Source organism: Galeopterus variegatus, unplaced genomic scaffold (genome assembly GCF_000696425.1).
Source record: "Galeopterus variegatus unplaced genomic scaffold, G_variegatus-3.0.2 Scaffold2225, whole genome shotgun sequence".
In the NCBI taxonomy this organism is placed as follows: domain Eukaryota; kingdom Metazoa; phylum Chordata; class Mammalia; order Dermoptera; family Cynocephalidae; genus Galeopterus; species Galeopterus variegatus.
The window spans coordinates 15,408-31,955 of record NW_007728336.1 but is presented as its reverse complement, the minus strand read 5'-3'; the positions used below and the strand labels follow the sequence as shown (position 1 = coordinate 31,955).

Here is a 16,548-nt window from a genome sequence, read left to right as displayed (position 1 = left end):
TAGTAAGGGTGTTTGCTGTAGCCTTATTTAAAATTGTGAAAAATTTGAAACAATTTAAATGTCTAATAGTGGACTGATTTAAGTTATGATATGTGCATATGATGGAATATTTAGTATGTAAATACTTTTTAGAGTTTAGGTAAACAGGGAAGTGTATGAAATAACATTAAGGAAATGAAAGATATGTCACAAAAGGGAGGGAGAAGAAAATCACAGACTTGACAGTGAGAGGGAAGGGACTGGGGATATTGTGTAAATGGTTGGGAGCGTGACTCTGAGCAAGGACGAGGAGCAGCAGGTGAGCAGGTAGCAGCTCTTCAGTTCCAGGCAGCTTACCCTGGGGCCCAGCGGGGCGCCCAGCAGGGTTTTGCTCCCAGAAAAGCTGTAGCCCGATGCCCGCTGCCCTCCCCTTCTGTGACACGAACATGCCTGTGGCTTTGTAAAGCAGAGAACGAACAGACCTCCTGGATGCCAGGCAGTTTGAGTTCAGGTGACAGTTGTTTTTTTGTTGCTTATTTTTTTTAAAGATAATTTACTATACATATATGTGGGGTACAGAGTTGACTTTCAGTAGTTGTGTACAACATGTGATGTCCCATGCAGGCCTTCATTCCTTGGAGACTCCTGCACAAGAGCAAGCCTGGTGTGTCACTTGCCGGGGTCTGGGGAGCTCACACTCCTTCCCCAGCACTCTAGGGTCTTCAGAATGACCTTTGCCAGGGGGAAAAAATTACATTTTTAATATTACATCCAAGTAGGACTCTAGTTATCTAGATGATGGTTTTAAATAATGCCTCTTCTGCTTATAAGGTAAGGCATGCTACCTAGGAAAAAATCCCACATCAGAGTCCCTCATGACCTCACCTCTGAGAGAACAAACTGAGAGATGACAGTTGTTTAGAGGGGTGATGGCACGCTCCAGCTGTGTGGCACTTGAGGACTTTGGTGGTTTCCTGCCAGTGGGAAGTTAAGTTCAGGGTTGCCCCATCCCTGGGAAGGAGCCACTGGTTCCAGTGAGCTTATTGCTGGGCAGTCCACAGCTCCTGGGTTTGTTTATTAGGCAATCCTCCTTGTCTCTCAAAGCAGATTCTACAGAATCTTAGAAGTTTGTTTTCTGAGAGGTGAGGTTATGAGTGACTCTGATGTGGGATTTTTTTCCTAGGTAGCATGCCTTACTTTATAAGCAGAAGAGAGGTATTATTTAAAACCATCATCTAGATAACTAGAGTCCTACTTGGATGTAATATTAAAAATGTAATTTTCTTCCCCTGGCAAAGGTCATTCTGAAGACCCTATAGTGCTGGGGAAGGAGTGTGAGCTCCCCAGACCCCAGCAGGTGACACGCCAGGCTTGCTCTTGTGCGGGAGTCTCCAAGGAATGAAGGCCTGCCCGGGGACGCGGACGTCAGGTCGCGTTTCAGCTCAGTGCGGGCTTTGCTGGACATTTTAGTGATTGCTCAGAGAGACTTTGTACCGTTTCTCTATTGGAAAGCTCTGTTTTATTTTCCAACTCTTTACTTTGAAAAATATTAAACATTTTGAAAAGGTGAAAGGATAGTACAACACACACCTGCATAGTCAACACCTGGGCTTGGCAGCTGTTGACATTTGGCCATATTTGCTTCTCTGGCTAGATTATTTGCCCCCCGCCCCCATTTTTTTTGGCTGAAAGTAAGTAGCAAGCATCATGACACTTCACCCCTCAATTTCAGTACGTATCTTCTTAAAACAAGGACATTAACTTGCATAACCACCTTATCATCATATCTAAGACATGCACACTGGTTCCCTAGCATCACTGGTACCCAACCACCGGGGCAGGTTTCCACACTTACCTGCAAAGGGTCTTCCACAGTTTTACTTGAGGGGTGTGGGGAGGGGGAGAACATGATCCGATCAAGCCTCATACACACATCTGGTTGTTCTGTCTCTTCAGTCTCTCTTATTCTAGACTGGTCCTCTTTTGTCCTCATAGCAATGATTTTTTGAGGAGACCAGACCAACTATCTCTAGAATGCTTTATGTTCTGGATTTTTCTAATTGTCTCCCAGTTGTGGGAAGACATATAACGTGTTCATTTATTACTCTGTTTTCAATAAAGTTGGTAGGTTTAAAGGCTCGATTAGACTCAGGTGAACATTTTCAGCAGGAACACTTCAGAGCTGTTGTTGTGACTCCGTTACACTCATCAGGTGGCCGGTGATGCAGGTTGTTCCACGGGTGGTGATTCCAGGTTTGATCATTTGTAAGGGTGATGACTAAATCTCTTCCTTTGTAAAGATAGTTTTCTCATTATACTTAGGAAATAATCTATGGGGGTAGTAATTCAACATCAGTGAATATTCTATTCCTCATTAACCTTTTTTCTGAATAATTTTAGCATCCACTGATGATCCTTGCCTGAATCATTTATTTAATTGGGAGATGCAACAAAGGAATTTTCTAATTCCATGATTCCTTCCATATTTATTAGCTGGCAGTCTTTTGTTAAAAAATAAATAAAAAGAGCTTCCCTTCATCAGCTGGGGATGGACTATGTTTTATCCTACAAAGGCAAAGTACATGTTTAATTTTTTCCTTAAATATAAATATTGGTTTAATAGTTATTTCTAATAGTGTCAAATGAGTGTCTTTTTTTCTTTTGAATGTCATCATGGACTTGTGGATGTTGTAAGATCCAATATTTTATACTCAATTGCTTTAACTATTCATTTTTTAATTGAGATATCATTCACAAACCATAAAATTCACTCCCTTAAAATATACAACTCAGCATTTAAAAATATATTCACAAAGTTGTACAACCACTACTGCTCTCTAATTCCAGAACATTTTCACCACCCTAGAAAGAAGCCCCACACTCACTGGCAGTCCCTGCCCATTTTCCCTTCCCGTTGACCCCAGGCAACCATTGTCCTGCTGGTTCTATTCTATAGATTTGCCTATTCTAGACATTTCATGTAAATGGAATCATACAATGTGCGGTCTTTTGTCTGGCATCTTTAGCATAATGTTTAAGTTCATTCATGTCGTAGCACATTTCCTTTTTACGGCTGAATAATATTCCATTGCATGGATATACACCACATTTTTATTCATCAGTTGATGGACATGTATATTTTATATGAGTAATTTACATGGCTTTCTACTCTAGTTTTGATTTTTTGGTTTAAACCAGGGAGGGTAAAACGTGGACCTGAGCTGGGCAGCTGCACTCATAGCTAAACGCTGCTGCTTCTGTATGTTGCAGTCTAATGCTTGCATGCTATGCGGGTCACCTAGACGTGGTGAAGTTTCTCCGAAGACACGGTGCTTCTTGGGAGGCTCGAGACCTGGGAGGCTGTACAGCTTTGCACTGGGCTGCAGATGGAGGCCACTGCCATGTGATTGAGTGGATGATAAAGGACGGCTGTGAGGTACAAGACCTTCCTTGTTAACCACACCTGCAGGGCTAAGATCCTGAAATGCTCTTCCACAGGGTCTAGGAGAAGCAGAGCCTTTGATTAGTTGAACTTAGAAGTGCTGGAGAAAGTTCTCTGACTTAGCAAGAAAGCTCCTGAAGCCTTAGAAAAAGGAATGATCAGATTATCACAGGGGTTCTTCTGGTGTAGGAAAAAGAAACGGGGCCAAATCCAGAGCTGGACCCGATGCTTCTATTTTTTATTCCTCTGTTTACTTGCTTATTTATCTCTTCAGTCTGCCACCAAAGCTTTATTGAGCATCTACTATGTACCTGATATCATCTTAAGTGCTGGGGACACAAAGATGTTAAGTGCTCTTACGGCCACAGTGCTTCTTGTTGCTTTTAAAATTAGATTATTTTTATTCTTGCTTTGTTTTAAAGATTAGTTATCATAAAAAAATTTCCAAAGAGCAAACTGACTATATCAAGAATAGAGCATTTCAGCTCTCAGGGTCTTTACCTGGAAGCAGGCAAGTTGATTTGTTTTTTAGCAAGCAGAAGTAGAATTATTTGGACTTCTATGGATGCTTGAAGATGGGTAATTACAATTAGGTCAATTATGGTAACTGCTGATGACTTTGAAAACTTCAGTTCAAGACTTGAAAGGAATTTGCTAAAAATTTTGAGGCATGGAAATAAAGAATGATGGACAAAATACAGTGCTGTGATTGCCAGCTGGTGTAAAGTACTGAGAAATTAAATTGATGACCTGGAAAATCAACTTAAATTGAGAAAAGTCAGGTCTCTCGGAAGCTGTTAGAGGGTTTATTCTAGTTCGTCTGTAAGTGTGATTGAGGGAGAAAGAAAGGGTGAGGTTGTGTGATCTGACTGGTTTCTGCTGCTGCTTTTGGAGAGCTGAGAAAAGTGTCCCCTTGAAGGAAAAATCTGTCACTAAGATAATTCCTTTTTATTACATTTCTTGTTTTCTTTATGTTTAGAGACATGCACAAGAGGTCAGAAGGCTTAGCCTGTGGGCTTCCGGGGTAGTGTCAGGCCAAACCTGCCTTGTCTGGTAGTGACAGCCACATCCCCCTTGTTGGGTGTATGGTGAGCTCTGCTCATGTTTTGGATCCGGTAAAAGTCTGCAGTTGAAAGTGAAGGTTGACTTTTGCTGAAAGAAGAAAAGGATCCAGAATAGAACGGGTCTCTGCTAGGAATAATGAAATTTTGGAAATGTAGGCTCTCTGAGCTTCAGAGCCAAAAACACTTATTTGGGATAAATTTCTCTTTCTCTGTAGCACTGAACCATTTTGCAGAGGACAGAGCAATATGTGTGGATGTGTCCACCAAAGATTTCTGTGTGGCTGGCTTCATGGCAGATACATGATGTTAACATGAGTCTGTGTTCTTGCACGTGGCTCCCCGGATGCTTCCATAGACCGTGGAAGGGTTTGAGAGCCCAGCAGGGCATCACCACTCTTCCAACATGTAATGATTTTATACTGAGGGTGACTTAGTTACTTGAATGGGGCACATTTCTGCATTTAAAGAGCCATGTGACCTCAGGTAAAGCACTTGACTTCTCAGATTTGGTTTGATCATTTGTAAACCAGGAATAAAAATACGTACCCCGGCTTAACCCTCAAGACTGAGAGAGAAAATGTGAGAGTGTGTTGAAAAGTGCATAAAGCGTCATGTCATACAAGGTGATCATTTTAGTATTATTTAAGTTGGATGAAGCTTGTTGCCCATAGGTTATTTATTTGCCTGAGGAAGGAGATGCAAATCCTACAATGTGGCAGTGGATAATCTCATACATAGAAATAACCTGAAACGTCCTAAGGGTCTTCTGGCAGTTCCTTGTTTGTTATTCCATTCTGATGTGGATCATCTTTGAGTAATTCTTATGTGTGTGTGTGTGTGTGTGTGTGTGCATGTGTGCACGCGTGTGTCCCTGTGAGCACACACACACACACATCTTTAGTACCACTCTTCAAGGATTGGTGAAGTTTTCATTGAAACTGAAGAGGCAATGTTTTTTTTTTTTAAAGATGACTGGTAAGGGGATCTTAACCCTTGACTTGGTGTTGTCAGCACCACACTCTCCCAAGTGAGCCCAGGCCAGCCCCTGAAGAGGCAACATTTATGTTTGCTTATTCTAAAACATTTCTTTTAAAACACTAAATTTATTTATTTTTTATTTTTTATTGAAACATAATGATTATATATATTTGTGGGGTAGAGAATTTGCATATCAGTACATGTGTACAATATGTGGTGATCAAATCATGATAATTAGTATACTAATGTTTACAAAACTTAATCAATCTTTGTGACCCTTAACTAATTCCTTGCTAACCCCTTCCCCCTTTTCCACTTCTAATAACTGTAGTTTTGTTCTCTTTTTGAAAGTACAATGTATTATTTTGATTCTTTCTTTCTCTTCCTTTCTTTTTTCCCTTTCCTTTTTCTTTTAGCTCCCATTTAAAAGAGGACATGCTGTATTCCTATTTCTGTGCCTGGCTTATTTCACTTAACATAATTTTCTCTAAGTCCATCCATGTTGCTGTTAATGGCAGAATTTCATTCTTTTTTATGGTTGAGTAGTATTCCATTGTGTAGATCTACCACATTTTCCTTATCCAATCATCTGTTGATGGACATTTAGGTTGATACCAACTCTTGGCTGTTGTAAATAGAGCTGCAGTAAACATGGGAGTGCAGGTGTCCCTGTGACATGATGATTTCCATTCCTTTGGGTATACGCCCAGCAGTGGGATTGCTGGATCATATGGCAGTTCTATCCATAGTTGTCTGAGGAACTTCCATACTGTTCTCCATAATGGCTGCACTAATTTGTAGTCCCACCAACAGTGTAGGAGGGTTCCTCTTTCTAAATTGAGAGATTTTAATGTAGAGCAGATTATTGGGAAATGGCTGTCTTATCACTGGGCACACTATGTTTTCGAGAAGGCATTAGATGAGCTAACTTTTCAGGTCGGAGTTTGTGTAATGGGTCTAGTTGCTTTGTGTTCACTTTACCTGTTGGTCTCCTGCCTAATGTTGATAAGTACTGATAAGTGTAAGAGCATGTGTATATGTCATTACTGCCTTGTTCCAAAGGGATTTAAAGCTGCTTACAAAGATGTATAAAGCAAGCAAGATAAATGCGATTTGACAAAAGAAGTGAGGAAAATTAGGCCAGAGGAAATAATGCAGGGAGTTCACATGGGGCCAGGAGTAAGGCGATTAAGTTCAGTTCATTTTTCTAGCTTAAAGAATACACAGGACAGTGCCAGCGGGGGAGTCCCTGGGGCCTCTCCACACCTCTCATGTGATTCCAACACATCTTCTCACTGCATACAAACATGAATTAAATGAGCCCAGTCCAATCAGCTCCTGCCAAGTCTAGAAAGACTGCTATCTAAGTCAGGGGAGTTTGGGCAAGTAAATATTCCTTTTATGAGTTTAAATCATTTTAAGGAAAAGAAAGTGCAGTAAGCGCAGCTCTTTCTCTGGCACAACAGATAGATGTCGTGGACGCTGGTTCAGGATGGACCCCGCTGATGAGAGTCTCCGCAGTGTCAGGAAACCAGAGCGTAGCCTCCCTTCTGATTGAGGCTGGGGCCAACGTGAACGCGAAGGACAAGGACGGAAAGACCCCTCTTATGGTACGCCCTTCTCCTGAAAACAGCCTGTCTTTATGTGTGGAATTAATGTCAGAGTTCTTTCTACAGACAGACACTTTTTGTGAGGTCAGCCACGTATGAGCCCTGGGTTTTGGTTGCATATGTATTCCCTACCGGCCTGTTAAGAAAGGCATAAGAATGTCACTATAGTATTTCTGTCTTTTTACAACTGTTTCTTAAAGGATTATCATCCCTAGTCCCCAGGGCCATTGTAGGGTCAACAGACCTGTTAAAACAGAGAACATTCTGCTTTCTGTATTGGTCTGGCCTAGCATTTCTCTTGTCATTTTCATGTGGAGAGAGGGAAATTCCGTTTCCATTTTCCTTGCAGTGGCCACCGCTGTAGAGCGAGCAATACACATAACAGCATGCAAAGCCATGGTGGCCCTGGCCAGCTCTGCCTTTCTGTGCATACTGCTCGGGGTTCCTAGAGCCCTCGTGTGCTGGCACAGCTCGCTGCGGGTGGGCAGAGCTCATTCACACTGACTGCTTTTTGTTTTTTAGGTGGCCGTGTTAAATAATCACGAAGAGCTAGTCCAGTTACTTCTTGACAAAGGGGCAGATGCAAGTGTAAAAAATGAGGTAAATAACTCTAAAGATTTTCCTTGGAGAAGAAAAAACATATATCATATAAATAAAATATAATTTTTGTCGTTTTCCCTTTTAGTTCGGCAAAGGTGTCCTAGAAATGGCCAGAGTTTTTGACAGACAGGTTGGCATGTTCTTTCTTTCAAGGCTAATTTTGTAGTACTTTTAGAATCAGACAAACAACCAAAACCTTGGATTACATTCACCTGTTTGTTTTGTTTATCTAGAATGTAATCTCCTTGTTAGAAGACAGGAAAAAAAAGCAAATGCCAAAGAAGTCTTCTGTCTGCTGATCAGAGCACTGCTTGCCTGTGAAATTTAAGCAAAACAAAGAAGAGATGACTGTTGAGCTAGACATATGAGATTCTGCATCTTTGAGGACTATACATTTATTTATTTAGTTGAAGGTTCAGTGACTTTTTTGTAACATGCAACTGTTCACACTTTGAAATACATCTTTTTACTCAAGCACGTGTGTATGTGGCACCATCACTGGGTGTCTGTGGAACGGGGAGGTTTTCTTGCACTTGTGCCTTTTGGAGTTAGACATGAAATAAAATATTTATGCACTGGAGCTACACAAACATACAGGGGTCTCCCACTCCTGGCTCCTGCCCTCCTAGCTGTCCTCCGAGCCACTCCAGGTCCTTGTTGGAATTCTTTCCCTCATGTGTTTTCAATTACATCCTCCCCTCTCAACCTAAGGCCTTCCAGGCCCTGTTGTCAGGCTGCCGTTGCCTCCTGGAGTGGTGTTCCTCCTAAAAACCCAGGAGTTTTCTCCTCTGCTGTTGGCCTCACATCAAAGAGCAGAATACATATTTCAAGACTCGGATTCTGTTCTATGAGAGGTGTCTGGTTGAGCGTCAGTCTTTTGAGACCTGTCTGTGAATGTGTTTGCGTGTGCTCATACCCTGACAATGAAAGACCCAGCTGTCTGGTGTGTTCATGACTTTGCCAAAGAGAAGTATATTACATTTAGTCTTCAGAGCAGAAAGGTTTTTATGCTGATCATGCCATTTGTAGACAAGTAGGAATTAACCGCAACCAAGTCTGCTGGTTGGGAGCTTAAAGACACAATTGTGGTAGAGCTTTAACTCAGCAAACACACTTAAAAATTAACAAAGAAATTAGCTAGCAGACCACATGCATTTTGTGTCTCCAGGGACAAGCTGGTTAACTCAGCCCCATGAGAAAATCAGCACAGGAGTTTAATGTTCTCTGTAGGAAAGGCCAATTAAAAGGAAATTAAAACTCCAAAGCTTTTGTGGAAGGGCATAGAGAAAAACACACAATCCATTTTGATGTTGGCAATCTTCAGCTTTATTCCTTACAGTTCATAGAATATTCACCTTGGAATTGGATTTGTGAGCCATATATAGTCCTGTCCTTAGATATTTCAATAATGTTTTACCTTTTGTCCAAATGCATATCCTTTTAGATTTGCTAGATTAGATTTTTAAAATCTCTCTCAAAATCTGAACATATTCACAACTTCCAAGCTCCCGTCCCCTTTTTTGTGGTCACCATTGACATTCACGTTAACTTCCTATCTCAGTCTGGTGTAGATCGTATTCACTAGGCTTCTCTGCAGAAGAAGAGTATGTCCCTTCCTATTGATATCAAGCTTGGCAGTGTTGCCGCTCTCCTGAGTTGATGTTGAGCCATCCTGACATTCACTGGGTTGGGGTGGACTGCTGGGGTCTACGTGCTCATGTCTTATTATAATTGCTCTCTCTCTCTTTTCTGTTTAATGAGATTAGAAGGTCGTTTATATCTTGCTTTCATTTTCTCAAAGAGCAACTCGTGGTTTTATTCTAATTTTTAAAAATTAATTAACTTATACTTTTTATTTCTACAAATTTATTTCTTCTACTTTTCCATAGGTTTGTTTTGTTCCTTTTATAACTTTTTTTATGTTAGATATTAATTTCACTCATTTTTGTCTTTTTTGTTTATTAATATATGTATTTAGGGCTATGAATTTTCCCCTCAGCACTGCTTTAGTTGTAGTACCATAGGAAGTCTTCTAGACTTTCCAGATGAAAGAGGTTCAATTACGGGTACTTGCTAATAAATACATAGTTCTTGGCCTATCTCAGGCTTATATTGGAATCTCCATGGAAAGGGCATGAGCAATGGATTTTAACAAGCATCACAAGTAAGTTCTTAGAAGTCGAGGAGTTTGGGAAACACTGCCATAGCATATGCTTTTACAAGTGTTTTCATTTGCTATTTTCTAGATATCTGTAATTCATCATTGATTAAAGAATCATTACATTTGTAGGGCACACAGTTTGTTTTTTGGAGAATTTATTATTTTCCCCAGAGGCACTTAGAAAGAAGGCATATTCTGTGTGTTTGGAGTATCCTTATTAACAGTGTTTGAAGTCTTCTGTGTACTTATTTTTTTGCCTACTTGCTTTGTCATGGGTGGAGACTGGTGAGAATAAAGACCCCTTTATTCTTGTTACCATTATGTATATATTTCTCTTTGTATTTTCTGCAGTTTCTTTCTTTATGAAGTTAAATGCTATTTTTTAAAGCTTGTAAATAGATATCCATTACACTTAGATTTTTATCCCAGACAAATCTGATGTCTACCACTGCTTACTTTTTGAATTCATCTCTTATGTAGATAAAGTAAGTTTTAAAGATTTTATTCTCATAGGTTATGCATTCACATTGTTAAAAAAAAAAGCATCAGCCCCCCCACCCCCATGGTGTGTGTGATACTTAACCCCCTTCTCCTTGTCTGACTAGTGGGTGAGGATTGGCAGCATGCACTCCTTGCACCCCTCCCTGCCAGCTAACCACTCCCAAACTTCTGTATGCATCCACAAATGAATGAGTGTATGGACACGTTTTTCTATACAAGGGTTTTCCCCCATTTTCGTAACATTTTCAGTAATGAATGAGACACATCTTCATATTTATCTGTATATCATTTATTGCATATAATATTCTTAACAATGACTTTTTCTACTGCAATAGGTTGTGTTTACCTGAAGAACCCCAATATGAGAAATGTGCACAAAAGTAACAGAGTGTAACATAAGGTATGTGAAAAAATGAGCAAACCTAGACATTAGAAACAGATGAAGCGCTATGACATTACTGTGCTGGTTTATGTAGCTGTAACTTTAATCTGTACTGTGCTAAATAGCTTGTAGCCAAGTTTCAAAGAGTTATATTAACAGTTGCCACACATATTCAAACAATGGGCCTTTCCTCCAGCCTACCAGTTTGACCTGGTAGAAGGGACAAGAGAACCATTAGCTCTGCCACTGCTTGCCCTGCCTTGGAGTCTTAGAGGATTTTTTTGTATTTCTAGTTTGTTTTTCCCATCACTACCCTACTAAGGTATGTGCTTATAGGCCATCAACATAAAATGTCATGCAACTTTTTTATAAAATTAAAGTGACTACATGGTACTTATTCTTTTGTCTGGATTTAAAATGTGCCAAGTTGAGGACTAACAAGTTACTTTACAGGAGGTTCACAGGGAACATAGAACATGCTTTCTGAAGGCAATGTGGAGAATCAGGGTGGGTTTCAGGGTATTCAACCTGGAAGGGCCGAATCACTTTCGATTGAGAATGTGTGTGTGTGTGTGTGTGTGTAATCTTCTGGCTATCACTAAATGGTACCTTCACATGTAGGTAAACAGCTTCTAGAAGCATCCTCACTACAAGAAGTGATTCTCAGCATGGGGCTCACAAATCTTAGTGTTACTTGTTTCACTATCAGTTTTCAAGTAGGTTTAAAGCAATAATTGTCAATAGAAACTTTAGAGTGAGTCAGAATTTTGCAATCATAAGCTGATTTTCTATGGCCAACTCACTCTTCTAATCAGAACAAGGCATTAGGCCAAAGGCCACTGTGGATGGATGTGCCTGTGGGAGGGCTGCTGCTGGGACTGCTCTGTGCTGCAGCCCTGGAGAAGATTGGGCTTGGGGTATCCCCTGGGTGGGCCTTGAGGGGCAGCCACACATGGCAGCAGGCATCACTTTGGCAGACCCAAAAGAGCGACGAAAGTCGGGACAGGACTGTTGGAGACTGGAGAGACATCAGCAGCGTTTGGCCTGGGAAAGGGGCTTGTGTCTGGGTGATAGGGAAAGGCCTGTTTGGCTTCCCATGTCCAGGTGAGTTGAAGGCCAGCTGACAAGCCATGGGGATTAACCATGGCAGCCCACGACTAGCTGGTAGCATGGGTGGGGAAGTAAAAAGATGGTACCCGCAATGTCCCCCCAGCAGCCAGTCACAGTGTGTGAAACTTCCAGCCTGAGAGTCACATCTCTGGGTGAGCATGGGTGTGGGGAGACTTCTGGGAGGGTTGGTATAACTTTAATCTGGGTCACCTATGTATGGCTGGGGCTGTTTTGAGAGCAGTGAGGAAGGATCTCCAGACCAAGTCTGTCCTGGGCTTTATGCAACCAGGACTCCTAGGGGAGCCCTACACAGCAACTGCATGAGGAAAGACTGCCCGAGCTCAGGGTTCATTAGAAAGATCCAGCCCAGCATCATGCCCTTTGAATCATCAGGGTCTCATTGGCTCAGAGTGCCTAGTAAACAGCGATTGAGAGGTGGTGGGCGATGCTCAGGCATTCCAGTCAGCCCAGCACCAGGCCCTTTTTAGCACCATGGGAGATCACAGGCTCCTAAGACTATTTTGACACAGCTCAGAGTTTTAGCAGTTTTTCTTTTAGGGGATGCACTGATGTGTTGTATTGATTTGTGCGAGAACAATGGCCTATGCTTTCAGCCTGAGAATTCCTCATGAAGTTAAGAAGGCATAAAAATGTCCCCTCCGAGACTAGTCAGGAGTGTTTATTCTCATATAGTTTAATTTGTTGCTTTTGTGGTTTCTGTGATGTCATCCCACATGTGTAAGTTGGAAAAATTCACATTGGGGAATGTAACCTCTGTATGCATGTTCAACAATGGAAAATGTTATGCATTGTTTCTCTTGGTTGCTACACATCTAACTGCATGTATCAGGAAAACAAACTGTTAAAAACATTTTGGGAGATAAACTTTTAAATGGAATGCCTAGAGGATTAGCCATATACTTCCCCATAAAGTGGGGGGTCATAGAACCTACCATTATTAATAAGACGTAGGAAGAAAAGTAGCCTCCAGGTCCACTTTGTGTCTAGTCACATTGAATTTCCTAGTGATGGCCTTGTAAAACTCAAACCAACCCTGTTATTTATAACTATAAAAAATTTTTAAAATATTGAAGAATAGGTTGCCATCTAAACATAAGTATTGATTTTTGTTTCCATCATTTGCTAGTATATTAAAAGGGAGAGGGATACTTTCGCTCCCTCCGCCCCATCAACCCTGGTTATTGGTTCCTTTCCTAAGTTATATTAAAATGAAACTTATTGCTAAATAAGCTTCATTTGATAAATATTGCATCTTGGAAGTATTATTTCTTTAATCTTTGTGCATTGTAAAGAAATATTAGCTTTAAATATGTTCTTATTCAGCAATAAATTGCATGGCTCCATAAAAGCAATTAGTACTGTAGAGATCAGAATGTGTCATCAGCCACAGCCCCCAAGTGGCCATTGATGACATGGTGTCAGATCACAGTTTTAACCTCCTTTAATATCAAACTCTTCCTGGTTCTCTAAAACAGAAGCACAGGAATTACAGCTAAGAAAACAAAAGTTCTTATCCTGTTACTCACAATAGGAGGAGGGGCTAAAATGTCAGATCTAAATATTCGGGCGTCTATAAAGACACTGCCCATATAATGCACCATAAAATTCTGTAAACCTTTTCAATAGTATATGTTTTGGCCTTAATACAATTACCAAATGTAATGTCAGTTACAGTAAATCTGTATGAATCTCATCAGCAGTGCTATTTCTATCATGGCTCTACATTAAGAAATTAACAGTTGTATAATAAACAGATGCATGCTATAAGAGTTGGAATGTATTAGAGCTGGGTTCCCTTTTGTGTGTGTTTGTGGAAATGGATCTATTTAGTTTATCCATAGTCATGAATACTATGTTGTCTAGATACAGTGGTGAACATAGGAAAAGTTGAATGTAGTTTTATTTTCTGGAAGGCAAACCAGGATTCTTGGTACGTATTTTTCTTTCTGCTTCAAGGCATAGGAAAACCATTGAAATGACCCCAAAGAAGTCTATCATAAAACACTCAGAGTGAATTATGGAATTATTGTTAATTGCCTTAGGTGAAAACTAGTCATACATGACCCCACCAGAAGACAGATGCATAATGGCATTTTACCTTATCTGAGTATTTTTGATTTCTTATGCCATTAGATGTAGGTCTCTTAAAGATGTTCTCATGAAAATGGCTCCCCTGTCAGACATTTGGAGAGTAAAAGGTTGAAGGGGCTGCTGCCCAAGCCTGAATTTCATGAGTAGTTAAGATTAGGAAATTGATTTCCTTATCACATTCTCTGATGCTCAACAGGTGGGTTGCAAGTGTTTAAGAAATAGAATCAGACGCTATGATAAAAACAGATTCCTGCAGCCAAGCTTGGGAATGGGATGCCCCAAAGAGAACTTGGTAGTAACTTACGGTCGTTTGTAGGTTTTGCAAGCATAGGGATTCTGCCTAATTTTTAATAAGGTGAACCCTGCAGTAAAAAGAGATTTTTATCTACAGAATCGATCAACTAGATCTGGTAACTGGTTCACATCTGAAAATAGTTATGGTCCCATGGAAAGCCTTATCTGTCTGAATACAGGATCAGTGCATTACACTTGGGAAGACAATGTGGTGATTTGCTTAGCTCCAAACAGTATAGGAGAGGAATTTTGCAGCCTAGGCAGCAGCTTGCTTGTAGAGACACCACCTTTCCCAATTTAAATAATGTGCTGATGACTGCGCTTTGTAAAGGGCAGGCATAACTAGAAGTTCTTGGTGTTTCTATAAAGCAAAACCTTGAGCAATACCACATATTTCTTCTTTACCTGCTCTCTAGATGTGCTCGTGGCTGGTCAGCTCAAGGTCAAGTTTCTGCCTGGCCTACTGTTCCAGTCTCTATCCTGGTGACCATACCTTAAAACTGCTGTCTGTGATCCAGGTTTTTGCCAGAGCTTCCTGGCCAGAAACCAGATCCTTCCCGGCTGTCCCCGAGCTTCAGGGTACAGCCCTAAAGGGCACCTTGTCAGCTGTGAAGGGGCCCAGGGCTTCCCTGAAAGCCAACCGTAGCCTGGACCTGATGATCCCTGGCTCTGGTCTGAGATAGGGATTCCAGAAATTTACTTGAGTTTCCATCTGGGGTCTCTTGAGCTGGGTCTGGTACCACAACCACAGCCATGTGTAGTTGGGGAACCTCTTTCCAATAAAGCCTTGATCAGAAAGTAAACATCCTGTCCAGAATCTCCTCAAGCAGAATATTTCAAGTTCACTAAAATATTAAAAAACAAGCCTTCCTTCCATGGAAAACTCAGTGATGGTAAAAATGCCTACTACAGCGCACTGCACTGTAACAAACATTCCGCATAAATTAATAATTTACAAGTACCTGAGCAAGTATACAGAGCACCATAGCACAGCACAGCACCGAACGGCAGTAGCTCAAAGTTCTTAAAATAATGGTGTTTTAAACATTAAAAAAAATTCTAAGAGTTGGTACAAAAAATAACTCCAACTGGAGTTGAAAGATAGTGCAAACTTCTGTCTTCACTGTTGAGAAACGGTGTCAGCTTCTCACTTAATATAGGCGGTGTGGGTGGATCTGGGCACTTGGTGTGGATATTTAGGAGCAGGTCTGAATCAAGAGCAATCAAGAGAGCAGAAAAAACTGTGGTTAGAGGCCTGGAGAGCAATTTCTGTAGATACAGAATTCGGGTTGGATATGTTTTCTCCTACACTGTGATGGGTTTTGAGTCAGAGCCCACTGCCTCCCACACCAGGAGCTGGAGCCCACTCTTGAATTTGGCAGGGAGTGCAGATCACTAAGCGACCTTGCTCAGGGTTGAGGATTTCTAGAGTTTGACGACCGACTACCATCAGAGGAGCCCTCTCCAGAGCTACACCTCCCATCTAGTAATTGAGTCTGGAACATCATTGTCCAGTGGAAAAGTGAGCCATGTACAAGTATGTAATTTTACATTTTCTAGTAGCCACATGAAAAATGTAAAAATAGACAAAATTAATTTTAGTAATAAATCTCATTTAACCCAATATATCTAGAGAATATTATGTCAACAATATCAATATAGATCTCTATCATCAATATAATATCAATATAAAAAATTGAGATAGTTGACATTTTTAAGTTTGTCTTCAAAATCCAGCATGTGTTTGCACTTACACATATCTTGATTTTTACCAGCCTCAACATGCCTAGTGGCTACAGCACTGGACGGCACAGTTCTACAGAATGGGGAGCAAAGCTGCACACAGAGGATCCCTCAAAAATGAATGCACAGGACAAGACCAAAATTGGCTGGTACTGGTGTCGGCAGAGGGAAGACAGGTCACTGCTTGAGAGCATTTAAAAAAGGGGTCTTCCCCTTATGTTCATTTAAAGTAGAATTTTTTTCTTCAAATAGAACAAGAAAAGTAACTTTAAGATCAACATACAAACTAAAATGAAATAAATAGGATGCTATGCAATTTTTCTATATTTATGCAGTCGGGAATTAAACTGTTGTCCTGACTCCTTGACTGGCTTTATCTCTGAGATTTATTAGGCGGCTATTTTTTCCCCCCCACAGGCCATTCTTCCCAAGAGCTGTAATGAAATTACTAAAGTGTGTCTTTCCCTCCAGAGATATTGAATTACTGAACCCTGGCCAGGGCCTGGTCAACGTAGTACCTCTGGTTCTTTTGAGCTCATAAAGCAAGCTTCCTGCCAAGGGGGCACGTGAGT

General features: G+C 40.8%; 1 protein-coding gene across 1 annotated transcript in view; it reads left to right on the top strand.

Moving 5' to 3' along the window:
- The window catches only part of FANK1 (fibronectin type III and ankyrin repeat domains 1), a 33,307-nt gene extending 25,160 nt beyond the window's left edge, over positions 1–8,147 (top strand). The window contains 5 exon segments of the mRNA XM_008580958.1: positions 3,250–3,415; positions 6,930–7,073; positions 7,596–7,673; positions 7,759–7,803; positions 7,907–8,147. Of these exon segments, the coding sequence (XP_008579180.1) occupies positions 3,250–3,415; positions 6,930–7,073; positions 7,596–7,673; positions 7,759–7,803; positions 7,907–7,972 (499 nt within the window). The 3' untranslated portion in view covers positions 7,973–8,147.
- The last annotated feature ends 8,401 nt before the right edge of the window (positions 8,148–16,548 follow it).